This window comes from Athene cunicularia (genome assembly GCF_003259725.1).
Source record: "Athene cunicularia isolate RWA chromosome 15 unlocalized genomic scaffold, athCun1 chr15_part1, whole genome shotgun sequence".
Taxonomy (NCBI): domain Eukaryota; kingdom Metazoa; phylum Chordata; class Aves; order Strigiformes; family Strigidae; genus Athene; species Athene cunicularia.
Window position 1 is genome coordinate 12,107,373 of NW_020799121.1, and position 12,788 is coordinate 12,120,160.

At 58.0% G+C, this 12,788-nt stretch overlaps 1 protein-coding gene across 10 annotated transcripts in view; it reads left to right on the plus strand.

The window, feature by feature from the left end:
• NCOR2 (nuclear receptor corepressor 2) overlaps positions 1-12,788 on the plus strand; it is a 203,274-nt gene that overhangs the window by 129,855 nt on the left and 60,631 nt on the right. For 9 of the 10 annotated variants that reach the window (XM_026859568.1, XM_026859572.1, XM_026859573.1 and 6 more), the window contains 2 exons: positions 10,308-10,432; positions 11,294-11,466. In XM_026859568.1, coding sequence (XP_026715369.1) covers positions 10,308-10,432; positions 11,294-11,466 — 298 coding nt within the window. The remainder of the gene's footprint in view (positions 1-10,307; positions 10,433-11,293; positions 11,467-12,788) is intronic. The other variant, XM_026859570.1, reaches the window with a different exon arrangement.

Here is a 12,788-nt window from a genome sequence, read left to right on the forward strand (position 1 = left end):
GCGGGGAGCAGCGCCGAGCCCTGCTAGCGGGGCGGGGGCTCAGGCGTGACCTGCCCGGGCAGCCGGCGCGGTCCCCTGCCAGGGCCGACGGCCTTTCCCAGGCCCACCCTCTTCCCTGCCCCCTGCCAAAACCCAAATCGAATTATCCGTCCCGCCAGCTGTCCCGCCCTCCCCAAACACAAACCATTCCCCTCGCCGACGCGGATAAACAGCCCCAGCCTGGATTTTTATAAACAACCCATTTACTTTTTTCACGGAAGCGCCATCCCAGGCAGCGGGGTTGGCAGGGGCTGGCAGGCGGGCGCTGCCTGCCCGTGACTTGGGGGCTCTGTGCACCCCGACCCCGCTGCAGGAGCAGAGCACCGGCCGCGGTCCAGCCTTGCCCTGCCATCACCTCTCCTACGAGGATCAAGTCCAGAGCTCAGCAAACTGCCTTTTACACCACAAATTGTGCTTGTGCCCCTGCTCCGTTAACCACGCTGGCTAACGAGGTGAATGATCTTTATTTCTGGGAAGCATTCAATTATCAATCCAGGGAGTGGCTCCTCATTAGTGTCAAAGGCTTTGACAACTTCTCTTTCAGACGTGGGGAGATACTTGTCATAAAATCTTGGTTTAATAATGCAGCACATCATCCAGAAACAGTCCTGGACGTGGCCAGTAAACTTTGCTGCCACAAATACCAGTAAATTTTTTTGCAAGCATTTAAGCCTGTGCTGACTTGAGCGCTGTATTTTAAAGCATACTGAAACTATCTGTGAAGCAGTCTGTAATGGGGCAGTTTGCCTGGTTGGACATGATGCCTGAGATGTCAGTGTGGGGGCACAGATTTATCTTCTGCCAGTGGGATGTTGCTGTGAGGCGGCCCTGCTCGCTGTCTGTCACCCAGCAGCTGTCTTGTCCCTCGTCTCTGCCTCATCCTGCCATCATGTGCAGGTTGGGCCGGGTCGGTTCTCTGCTGGGACACAAAAGGGGTTGAATTTGGCTCATTTTCTGGACAGGTCTGCAGTGTGACAGCACTGCTGGTGGCTGGGAAACCTGCCCAGCCAGGCTGAGGCTGCAGGATCCATGAGAAGAAATTAAACCTGGCCACAGCCCCGTGGTCCCGGTCCTTCTTGAGGGTGGCCTCATGGGGAGAAACGTCTTGCAGAGCGTTTATACCTTAGGTGCTTATGTGTGTGCTGCTTTGTGCAGTCTCTCTTTAAATCTACATCTCCTCGTAGCCAAAAAAATCCAGACAAAACCAGCTAACCCCTAGAATCCTCAAAAGTGGATCAAAATCATCCTCATGGAAAGCAGCGGGCTTCACGTGAGCACAGAGGGTTGTGCTGGAGCGTGTCAGGAGGCAGCAAGTCTTGCTTAACAGCTTGGCGGTATACAACTTGCAGAGTAACTTGTCTCAATCAGGAAAAGTGGTAGTTTCTGGGAGAACACCCATCTCTCGTGCTTTTCCTACAGCTCGGCGTAGCCTGGGCACTTGGCCGCTCACAGGGCAGCCTGACAACAGTGCTGGGGGGCTCATGGGCGAGGGCTCGGAGCCTGCGGCCTGTCCTGTACTTGGCTAAATGCTCTCTGCCAGGGCCCACGTTTGCCTCCATGCCTTGAAACGGGACCATCCGCCTGCCCTCGCCAGGGGGCCGAGATTGCCAGGCACCGAGGCTGGTGGAGGGCTGTCACCTGGGTGCTGTCACTGCCTCCGGGTGAGGCTGAGCACTGGGGGGCCTGCACAGAGGTGGGTGAGACAGGGCAGTGTTTGAGCTGATACCGATCCTGTAACCTTCCGCTGGGGCCTGCTCTTTCAGTCTGGGCTCCCACTGCTCCCAGACCTTGTCCCCCAGGTGTGTCCCATAGGTACATCATGCCCGTTCCCCCATTCCGAGGGGGTTGCAGCTTTCCCGCAGCCTTGCCACCCCTCCGGGCAGCATAATCAGGCAAACACAATGGAAACTCACATTCCTAAAAATCCCAACTGCAGTTTTGGGGGTGATTAATTGAGAATGATGTGGCCATATTTGGAAAAAGAATCAAAGGATGTGTTGCCACAGGAGGATGGCTGCTGCGTCCCCAGGTCCCAGCACAGCCTCGAGGGCTGCTGGCAGCGCAGGGACGGCCGGGAGACCTGTGGGCTCAGAGCAGGGACAGGCACTGACAGGGAGGGACACGTAGCCACTTCCCTCCAGGGCAGCACTGGCACGGGCTGCCAATGGACCACTTGCTGATGGACCCTGTGGCCACCACAGCCAGGCTCTTCCGTGCAGCTTGATCGCATCTGCAGTTAGCGATAATAAAATAGTCACTTAAAAGTGAGGTAAACCCCCACTAGCTGTGGTTGGCCCTTAAGTTCGGACTCGTGTTTCTCCAGCAGCAGGTCGATGCATCCTCCCGGCGAGCACTCCACCACGCCTGCACCCACGTGAGTACTCCCTGGGGTGGGGGTTTGGGATCCAGGCTGGGCATTACCATCCCCACGGGGAACCTGCAGCACCTTCCCAGCAGGACAGGGAGTGACAGAAGTGGTTGGATTTTGGGATGAGTTGTTTTATCTGTTGTTGCAATCCAGGTTTGCCTGGGCACGGACAGGAGATAGGTCGTGTCATTGCTAAGTCGCTTTTTAAAGCAGGCACAGCTGAAAATCCTGGAGAAAGCTGCTTCTGTGAGGATACGGGGCTTGCTTTGCCCCTGGTGAGCCTGCAGTGTTCATGGATGCTGCCCTGCATCCCATGAGCCACCGACCCAGCGCCTTCTCCTGTTGGCAGGGCTCAGAGTGGGTCAGCATCGGCCCGGGGACTGTGAGCAGGAGGGAGCAGGGTAAAGCAAACCACGGGGAGGAGAAAACACACGTTCTCCGCCTGGGACAGTGCAGGGGCTCATCTCCATCGCTTCCAAACTTCACTCTCTCTTCCCCTCGGGTCATTTTCCCTTTGCGAGCAATCAAATTGCTTTTAAAAAACTCAGCAGCGACCCAGAAAAGAAACATTTCCTCTTATGGAAAAGCCCTCGGTGATTTAAGGAGGGATCCAAATGAGCAGGGTCCTGTAAAAATCATTTCTGTGCTTCACTGAGATCAAGGAGCGAGCGGTGGGAAGGCGTCAGTGCCCGCTGGGCTGAGCCGAGCAGGGGCCACTGCCTGACAGGCTCCCGGTGCCGCCCAAGATGAGCACCGGCCATGGTCATGCTGCAGTCCGGAGTCTCTGCAGTCCCGCAGCTGGCCCCGTCCTCGGGCCCGGCAGCCTGGGAGGTGGCACTGGGCTGTCCCATGGCACAGCAGGGCAAGGCAGCCCAGCTGCGGCTGCCGGCGCTTTGCTGCTGGCACTGGGCTGTGGTTTGTGGCCTGCGGTGCTGGAGAGCTGCGCTGGCGAGCGTGCGTGGGGCCTGTTCGCTGCCTCCCAGGGTGTCAGGCATGGCCCTGGTGTTTTCCATCTCTGCCATGTAATGATTGCTGTCTTGCAGAGTTGTTGTTTACTGTCGGAGGAGCAGTACAGCTCCGGGCCGTCGCGGTCAGAGCTGAACCGAGCAAACCCCATGCTTGCTATCATTGTCCTTATCAAATCCAAGCCTGGCCCTTTGATTTTTTTCAACTTGCTTCCGCAGCCAAGAGCATCAAACCCAGCCCCAGGACGTGAGTGATCAAAGCCAAGTCGCCGGCAGACATTCCTCTTCCTCTCCTTGTTGTTTTGGCAGTGGCTTGTTTTGCTTTGTGGTTTCTCCCATGAGCGGAGGGTGCTGTGCGCGGTCATGAGAAGCCAGGCTGTGTTGTGGTGGGTGGCAGCGAGGGCTGAGGCGTTCCAGACCATCAGATCAGAGGCTCTGAGCCCTGGGAGTCGCCTACATGATACATACCTGTATTTCTAAGCCATCCTCCCCGCACTCCCTATCCAGCCTGCTGCCGAGGGACGGCGGGGGATTTGCAGGGAGCGCTGTTCACAGAGGCCCTGCAGTGTCAGACCTCAGCAGCGGGTCCTCGACCTCTGCTATGCCATTGGCAAACAGGGAAGGATGCTCCAGGAGGGACCTCCGGCACCTGGACAGCGTGGTGGTGAGAGGAGGCTGGCGCTGTGGGTGCTCGGTGGGGCAGTCCCTGCCCCGGCTGTCATTGGTGTGACCCGCTGGAGGGAGAGTCTGAAGGCAGGTGGAAGGGTTGGATGTGGGTGGTGGAAGAGGGAGGATGCTACCAAGCCAAGGCTACATGGTGCCAGCCCTGCTCCTGGCAGAGCTGCTCTGCTCAGTGCCCCGCGGGGCTGGGGAGAGGGGTGGGAGCCGGGTGCTGAGCCCCGCTGGCTGTGCCACAAGGAGCACAGTGCATCCTGCCCGGCGGTGCCGTACCAGACCCCGTGGGGTGTTCAGGGTGATGCCAGCAGGCACCCATGCATGCACGTGGCCATCGCAGGCATGCCGAGGCTCCTGGAGAAGCAGCAAAGCAAACCCCAGGCATTCCTGGCCAGTGTAGTGAAGGCCTTTTGTCTTGGGCTTATCTCGAGCTGGTTTTAATTTGCAACTCCCTGATTGCGTGCAATGACCTCGGCCTGAGCCTGCTCCACAGCCGAGTGCCCCTGGAGAACATCATAAATGCCATTGATCTGAAGTCACCCGCGGGAGAAGCGAGGAGCCGGCACCCTGCGTGCGGGAGAGGCGGCACGGCCGAGCGGGTGCTCCGGGCTGCTGGAGGGGACAGGGCTCGTGCCGGCAGGGCGTAGCTCCCTCCAAAGGCCCTGTCGAGGCAGACTTTGGTGTGACGTGGTGGGGAGAGGGTTGGCATGCGTCACCGCACTGCTGTGGCGAGCCTGTGGCGAGGGCTGCAAACCACCTTTGAGCCAAAACCCCGGAGCTTGCTGCCTGCGGTGCCTGGGGATGGGTTGAGCAGCACTGAAATGAGTTGCCTCGCAGCTCAGCCTGGCACACACATTCTCCTCTCCCTCTGCACGAGGACATGGAGGGTTGTGGATTGCTCCCTCCTGATTTAAGGGAGCAGACAGGAGTTGCTGGCTTCTGTGGTGTGTTCATCTCCTGTTAGAGCCCAGGGCACTGTAATGACAGCAGCGGAGGTGACGTGCCTGTTGGCAGCCAAATGGCATCCCCTATGCAGCCAGTTTGCCCTCAAAACTGGCCATGAGACAGAGATTTCACCCCCAGCTGGCACTTGGGCCTGGGGATGAGCTCTCACTTGGTACCGACACCATGACCCGAGCTGGTTCCCCGTCAGCACATCCAGGGTGTCTGGGGGTGGCAGGAGCTGCTGGTTCCAGGGCAGGAATGGGTGTGAGCTCAGCTAAACCTCACAGGGAGAGTTGCTGTAAAATGGTGGCTGTGCCTGTCCCCAGCAGGACCAGGGCTGGGGAACCGAGCCAGGCTGGCAACAGTGGTGTTTTGGTGCATATTTTGAGGGTGCTGCAGAGCAGGGAGTGAGGAGGGACTGGGAGAGGGCGCGGGTGCCTCAGTTGTAAGGTGCATGGTCCAGCAGATAACGCCAGGACACCGTGCGGGCAGCGAGGCTCTGGCATGGTCCCCAATCCCTTTCCACAGCCCAGCACATCTCGCTGCAGGGGGGATGGGGAAGGCAGGAGCAGTCATTTTCCGGAGGTTTGCAAGTTTGGAAAATAAATAGCCCTGCGCCGCAGGTTAAGCTTGGCATCCTGGCGGATTAATCACGCTGGCTGCAGCCAGCACTGAGAGCCCCGGTGACGAGAGCTGTGGTTTATAGATGATGATTCATCGACTTGACTTAGAGCGACCACGTTATTCCAGCAGATTGCAAAATCATAAGAGGAATGTTGTGGTTAGTTTACGGCTTAACTATGCAAATCGTCAGGAAGCCTTCAGAGCCGGAGAATGTAAGGCACAGCGCGCCCGGATGGCTGGGCGGTGAGCAGGGGCCGGGAGCCGGGGAGCGGGGAGGTGAGTGATTTGGGGGGCAGCGAGGGTCTGGAGCTCTCGGTGAGCGTGCGAGAAGGGCGCTTCAGAGGCGGGGAACGTGCCGCCGGCTCGAAGGGGTTTCTGGCTGGTTTCACGTCTCTGTGCCAAGGTAACAGGCGTCTCCGGCGGGGCTGGGGAGGGCGAAGGTGGGGAGCTTCTTCCCCCACCTCCTCCTGCCCTCCAGTCTGGCTTCTAGAAGCAGGCAGTGCCTCGGCAAAGGAAGTAAACAGAGTGGGAGGAGCTGCACCTCTTCCTCGCCGGGGCTTTCTCCCAGCCAGACCCGCTGCCGGGACGTGCAGCGAGTTGGTCGGTTCTCAGCAGGGCCAGTATTTTGGTGTCCGGGACCTACCTGGAAGTCGGTGTCTCCCAAAAGCGTGCTTGGAGCTGGAGCTTTAGAGCGGCTGAAATCCCCGTGACGTGCCAGCCCGATGTTGCTGGCCGGGCAGGGTGAGCCGTCTCGCTCCGGAGGGGAGCCGGGCGCTGGGGCGAGTGTGCGTGCCTGCCCACGGGCCCCAGCGAGGGGGTGGCCGGCGGCACATGCGGTGTTCTCAGGAGGGCTGGCAGCGATCTGCTCCTCTCCAGCTGCTCTGGGGCTGGTGGGAAATTGGGGTAGAGGTGAGCAGATGTTTGTAATTACGGAGCGGCTCACGCCGGAGCATGGGGAGCACGCGGGGAAGGAGGCCGCCCATCCCGTGGACTCGGAGCAGGATCAGCCTCTCGCTCACGCGTCCCACATGCGATTTTTGTCTTGCGGCCTTTTTAAATAAACAGGATGTGTCGGCAGCAAAAACAAGCAGCAGTGATGCTGAGGAGGAAGGGCGGTCTGGCAGTTAGAGTGTCTGACCTGGGAGGGAGGGACAGGAGGGACAGCCCTGCCCTCTGCCACAGGCATCTTCCCTGGCCTCGGGCACATCCCTTCACCTTATTGTGCAAGGTGGGGAGCACGTACCTGCTTTGCCTCCAGGAGGTGGGGTGCCTTATCCCCAGGGGGACAGGGATGTAGCTGGGGAGAGGTTTAACTTGCCGGGAGCCGAGCAATTTTGGTGCTGGCCTTTGGCTTGTCCACTACAAGCTGACCCACCTGCCAGTCCACCTCTAACCAGGGCAGCGTGAATCAGAGGGAAACATCGGCTGGTAATTGGGGAAGCATTTCCTGGCCTGTCACACTTTGGGATGGCGTCCCGTCTCTTGAATCATCCAGAGCTGGTCCACGTCCAGGGCTAAGAATAACCTCCCCGTGCACCGCGGGGGCAGCCGTGTGCCGGGAGCGGGGGACTGGCCGGCTCGCGGGTTCCCGGCTGTGACTTCCCAGTGCTGTGCCATGCTGTGGTCCGGCTCTGATGCCGACTGCTCTGAGGTTTGGGGTAGAGCATGTAGCGTGGATGGGCCGAGGTGGCTGCTGTGGTCAGTCCCCAGCGGGGTGTCCCACCTCCTTTCTCCACGTGCTGTTTGTGACTGAGCTCTCACATGGCTTTGTTTGGGTCCCCGGGGTGCCTGCTCCCCTACAGGGCTCTGGGTGCTCCAACCACAGCCTCCAGCCTAGCACGTACCCCCGAGTGGGATGTAAGGTGCCATTCCTGAGCGTGGCCATCCCCAGAGGTGCTTCCCGGTGTGTTTGAGGGGTGCCCCACCGTGCAGCCGAGCCCTAGCTCAGGAAATGAGCCGTCACTGCATGCCTGCTAGGGTTCAAAGCAGCATTTGGCTAGGAACCTTCTTCAGATGAAGACGTGAACACAGCCACAGGTGGAGCTGGGGACAGTTTTCCCCTGCCATGGCCTCATGGTGACGATGCTGCCCAATTTATGCCATTCATCCTGATGGGAGAGGGCAGGCAGGTGAGAGCTGTCCTGTCCCGTCCCACTGTGCACAGGGTGCTGCGCCCAGCTGGCTCTCGCCCCTGGCAGCGGGCCCGGGCCAGAGCAGGGCAATCACTAGAGGGCATCCTTGGATCAAGATGCTCCTCTGTGGTGGGAGAAGCCCTAATTTGATGTCCTACCGGGCTGGGCTTGAAACCTGCAGGAGGAGGGGGATGTACAGTGACCTACTGAAGCCAGGCCAGCAGGGTTTGCCCATCGTGGTTGTGCCAGAGCTGCGGGGAAGCACCTGTGTTGCAGCGTAAGCTTTCGCGGCCGCTCGCGTCTCTCCCTGCCTTTCCACCTCTGCTTTTGCAGGCTGGCACAGGGAGCTCCTTAGCATTGCCACCATCCCAGCCGTCTCCTCTGGGGAAGAGCTGCGATGGCTGCTTGGGATGACAGCCCCCTGGTTCAAACGAGCGTGGAGACAAGATGAGAGGATGCTGAAGCTTCCCTTGGGAGCCCACGCCAGCCTGATGCTGGAGCAGGGACTCATGTGGTTGCGCTGGATTTATGTCTGAACAGTTGGGTGTATGTCCTGGGGAGCTGGGATCTCTGGGATGCAGGGTTTCCCTCATCCCTCAAAAGAAAATATTCACGGCAGGGTGGTAGAAATACTGTGAAATTCATCTGGGCTCCCCTCCCTTGCTGAAACACTTGGTGATGGGAACAGGGGTGGGTGGTGATGGCCAGGGCTGGGGCAGAACCTGCCCTGCTCCCCACCCGGCCCTCAGAAGTCACAGCCCTTACCTCACCTGGGCTGAACCCGCGCTTGGGGGTCACCACGGTGTGGCTCAAGGAGTCAGAGAGCTCAGGGCAGCGCTGGGGAAACGCCTGACAGATGCTCCTTGCTCCTCTGCCACCAGCACGGGCCTGCCTGCCTGGTCCCGGCAGCCCTGCTGGCTGCCCCCCTCCTTCTCCCCGGGCTTGGGGGCTGGTGAGGACAGTGCCTGGCATGCTGGGTACAATGCTGTTCCTTGGCTGGAGACATCCCGTTCCCCAAGCTGTAGAGATTTATGGACTCTGGAAAATCTTAAGCGACCGAGTACTCATCCCAGCTGTTTCCCAGCTCCCCCTCCTCTGGATCCTCCCAGCCTTGCATCCCACGGAGCCGTTCCTGGGGGTGCGACGGGGGTGTGAGCTGATGCTTAGGGGTGTGTTTGCTATGTGAAGGTGCCACAGGGGCTGGCCAAGCCTGCCTTGCCAAGGGAGGGTCCTGGTGGCACAACTGCCTAACCCCATGCAAGGAGGAACTGAGAGTCCCCAGGGTTTTGGTGATGGTAGCGACTGTGTTTTAAGGGTTTGTGTTGAACTGGGGCCTGAAAGAATCAGCAGCTTTCTCGTAAAACTGCCCCAAAGCCCATTTCGACAGCTCCACACTTCTCATTTTAGCACCAGCCCGTGGGGGCAGAGGGTTTAGCTTGCACCCAGCACTGCTTTGAGGACGCTCGTGTTTGAGGCAGCCTCCCAGTTCCTGTGGATCAGGGATGGGCCAGTCCCACTGGCTTGAGGGATGTGGGGACACCTCATCCCCACTTGCTGAACCAGGCCACCTAGGATCATACTTTCTGCTGATAAACTCACTTTAGGGTAATTTACCCCCATTACATCACTGAAACCTTTTCTGAGGGGTGGTGGAAGCCCTGCAGCTTGGGCAGGGGCTGGGTGAGCCCGGGTGGGTTTCCTGGAGCAAGCAGCTTTGTATTAGCCAGGAGCAGGATGGTTTAATAAATCATTTCCGTCTCTAATTTCTATTTCTCTATGAAATGCCTCTCATTTGCCGGTCGCCAGAGGGAAGGGAGGTCAGGGGAACTAGGCCTCCCCAGCATCCTCCTTCCTGCAGCTGTTGAAACAAAATCCAGAACTATTATAATCGCCGTGTCCCTCCCTCGGGTACCGCAGCGCCTTTGGTCCGAGCAGCAGCATTGGGGCGGTTGGGTGCACGGCCCCACCGGGGGTGCCAGGTGGTACAGAGCAGGCAAGGAGCTGGGCATCTTCCCTTCTCAGTGATAAGGGGCCCATAAACTTCCCTGAGAGACACGTTAGGTGCTTGGGATAAAAATCATAGAGTTGAAAAAGATCCCAGCGTTGGTATCGCTGAGCCTTGGGGCGTCTCTGGTGCCACTGTCTCCTTCCTGCTTCAGCAAAATGGATCCCACTGGGTGCAAATTGCGACCGATGTCTCTGAGCTGTTATCTGCGGGGAACAGGGGGGTTGTTCTCACCTCTCTGCCTTCCCCCCTTCGGGTCCCTGCTTGCTGCCTGACCCCGGGGGAGCTGCCGGGGCTGTCCCGCTGCCTGGAACGGGAGCCAAAGTGCATATGCTGTGCCTGATCCCAAACTACCTCTGATCTCCCCGGAAAGCTTTCAACCCCGTGGCCTCTGAAAGCACCCTGCCCGTACCCTCTGCCTGCAGCGCTTTTTTCCTCTTGGCCGCTCGCCCCCCAGCATTGTTTCACTGCGTTTGTTTAGGTTGGCCCAGGTGCTGTGATGTATCCGCCTCAGCACTGAGCGATTGTTTTGTTTTACATCCCTTGTTTTGCAGCAGCAGCAGCAAATGCCCCGGAGCAGCCAAGAAGAGAAAGATGAAAAAGAGAAAGAAAAGGAGAAGGAGGGAGAGAAGGAGGAAGACAAGCAGGAAACAGAAAATGACAAAGAAGAACTGACAAAGTAAGGACAACGCTCCCTGCCTGGCTGGGCGTCGGGCTGGGGCTGCGGTGGTTGGGATGCAGTGTGGTCCAGGGCTGCCTGCTCTGCAGGACCCACCTCACCTCCTCCGCACGGAGGGAAGGGCAGAGCTTGCTCTCCTCTTCATTCCTCTTCTCTGCTGCTCCCAAACCGGGAAAGCAACTCTGATATGTTGTGCTTTTTTTTTCATATAAACCCAATTGACCCCCAAAGCCCCTCTGATCCTCTAGCTTGTTTTGTTGTTGTGAGAGCCGCTGGGAGTCGGAGGAGCAATCTGGGTGCAGCCAAGCGTGGCACTTCACCTTTAGCGTTATTGATGTCAACGTGAGCACTCCCAGATGAAGGGCTTCAGCCAGCTCTGCCTCCCGCACACCGAACGGGGAGCGTCAGAGCCGTGGTGGGGAAAGGTTGGCACGCAGACCGCTAGCTATCTGTAATGGGCTTAATACTTGGTTTAAAAGAACATCTGGCTTCATTATATCTAGGCTGCGAAGACATTTACCAGCAGGTCCCTTTCAGGAAGATAAATGAGGAGGAGGCAGGGATGAATTTGAATGGTCTGGCATTAAACCTGTCTCCGTCAGGTCTCTGCGTGCACTTGGTGGTGGAGCTGCAGCCAGCTGCAGAAAGAAAACCCCGCCGCAAATCACCCCACCGCCAATCCAGCCCGCTCCCAGCCAGGAAAAGAGCCTGCGTGTGCAAAAAAAAATGCAGACCTGCCCCCCCAAAAGACCAACAACAAAAAAAAACCCAACATCCCCAAACACGTGCAGAGAAATAATTGCTTGACCTAAAAATCAGACCAACCCAACAACGTTTTTATTTCCCTCCCTGTTTTTGCAGGGACAAGAACGACGACACGTCCGGGGAAGACAACGATGAGAAAGAAACTGTTACCTCCAAAGGTCGCAAAACCGCCAACAGCCAGGGCAGGCGCAAAGGCCGCATCACCCGCTCCATGGCGAACGAAGCCAACAACGAGGAGGCGGCCGCCCCGCAGCAGAGCGCCGAGCTGGGTGGGTAGCAGTGGGCGCAGGGACGGGGGGGGACCTTGGCAGGGCTTTGGGATGTCTGCTCTGCTGGGATGGGCCATCTGCTCGCAGAGGAGGGTTTTCCTTCATAAAATCCTCACTGTCGGGGGGCAGCAGTGAGGTTGCTCTACCCCACAAATTACCCAGCGCAGTTCATCTGGATAAAGTGGAGGTGTTTGCAAGCCTGGGCTGTTCTGGCTGAGTGTTAGTGGGTTTTGTGGCCTCAGAGGGAAAGTATTGCAAAAGTCAAAAAGGGAAGCTGTCATTTTTAGCAGCATGTTGGCTGGGTTCATGCAGGGCTCGTGTCCCTCCTGCACCTGGAGATGTGTTTCCCTCTGCGGCAGCTCGGGCTTTGAGTACCCTTGACCTCTGCATGGGAGCCTGCTCTGCCCTCCTGGGCTTGCCTGGGTCTCTGCCAGTTTTCCTGCCTTCTCTCTTTTCACATTTGCCTGGAGCCCGAGTGGCTGCAGCCTGTGGGGTCTGTCACCCCCCTGGCCTTGGGAATCGGGCTGATCCCTTCCTCATCTCCGCAGCTGAAGGACGTTGCTGCTCAGAAGCCTCTACCCTGGCTGCGGTCATGCTGTGCACCCCAGATTGGGCTTGTTTTGCCAAAAAGCATCATTTCCCATGCTGGTCCGCAGTGCCCCTGCTCATCTGCCCCCTCAAGTAGCCAGTCAGGCACAGTGGGCAGTATTTTCCTTCCCATCCTGCCTGCGCAAGGCTACAGGGTGGTGGAGCGCAGCGGGATGAGGCTGGGAGCAGCTTCTGGGGACAAGGTGGATGAGGCAAAGCGTGGCACCCCGTGCTGTGCCGTGCCAGGCTCGAGCTGGACGGGAATTCATGGCAGCACCCACAGCCCCACGTCAGGTGCATCCACCTCTCACGTCTACAGCATCAGTAGTGGTCGATGTGGGAAACTGCTCATGTATTGACTCAAAGTAAGTCAGTGCATCAAAAAATTTGGCTGATTTTCCTATATTTTCCACTCTACCAAGTACAAAATTATTACTGTGCTACCTAAGGCAGGTAAAAATAAAAACAGGGTGACTCCTCTCGGTTTCCATGCTCTGCAGTTTCTTGCTTGTGCTATTCCATGTGCCATAAATCACCCAGAGGTGTTTCGCCTCCCTGTTCCCCCGCTGACAACTGGCTGAAGCCTTGATTGCGACTGGTCTGTTTTCATACAAGCGATATAAATAGTTCCCGGCACAACGGAGCCCTGCTCTCCCTCTCAAACTTGTTAAGCAGCGCTGCAAAGAAGCAGCAGATAATGCCAGTAACTTTGATGGGATTTTTTTTTTTTTAAT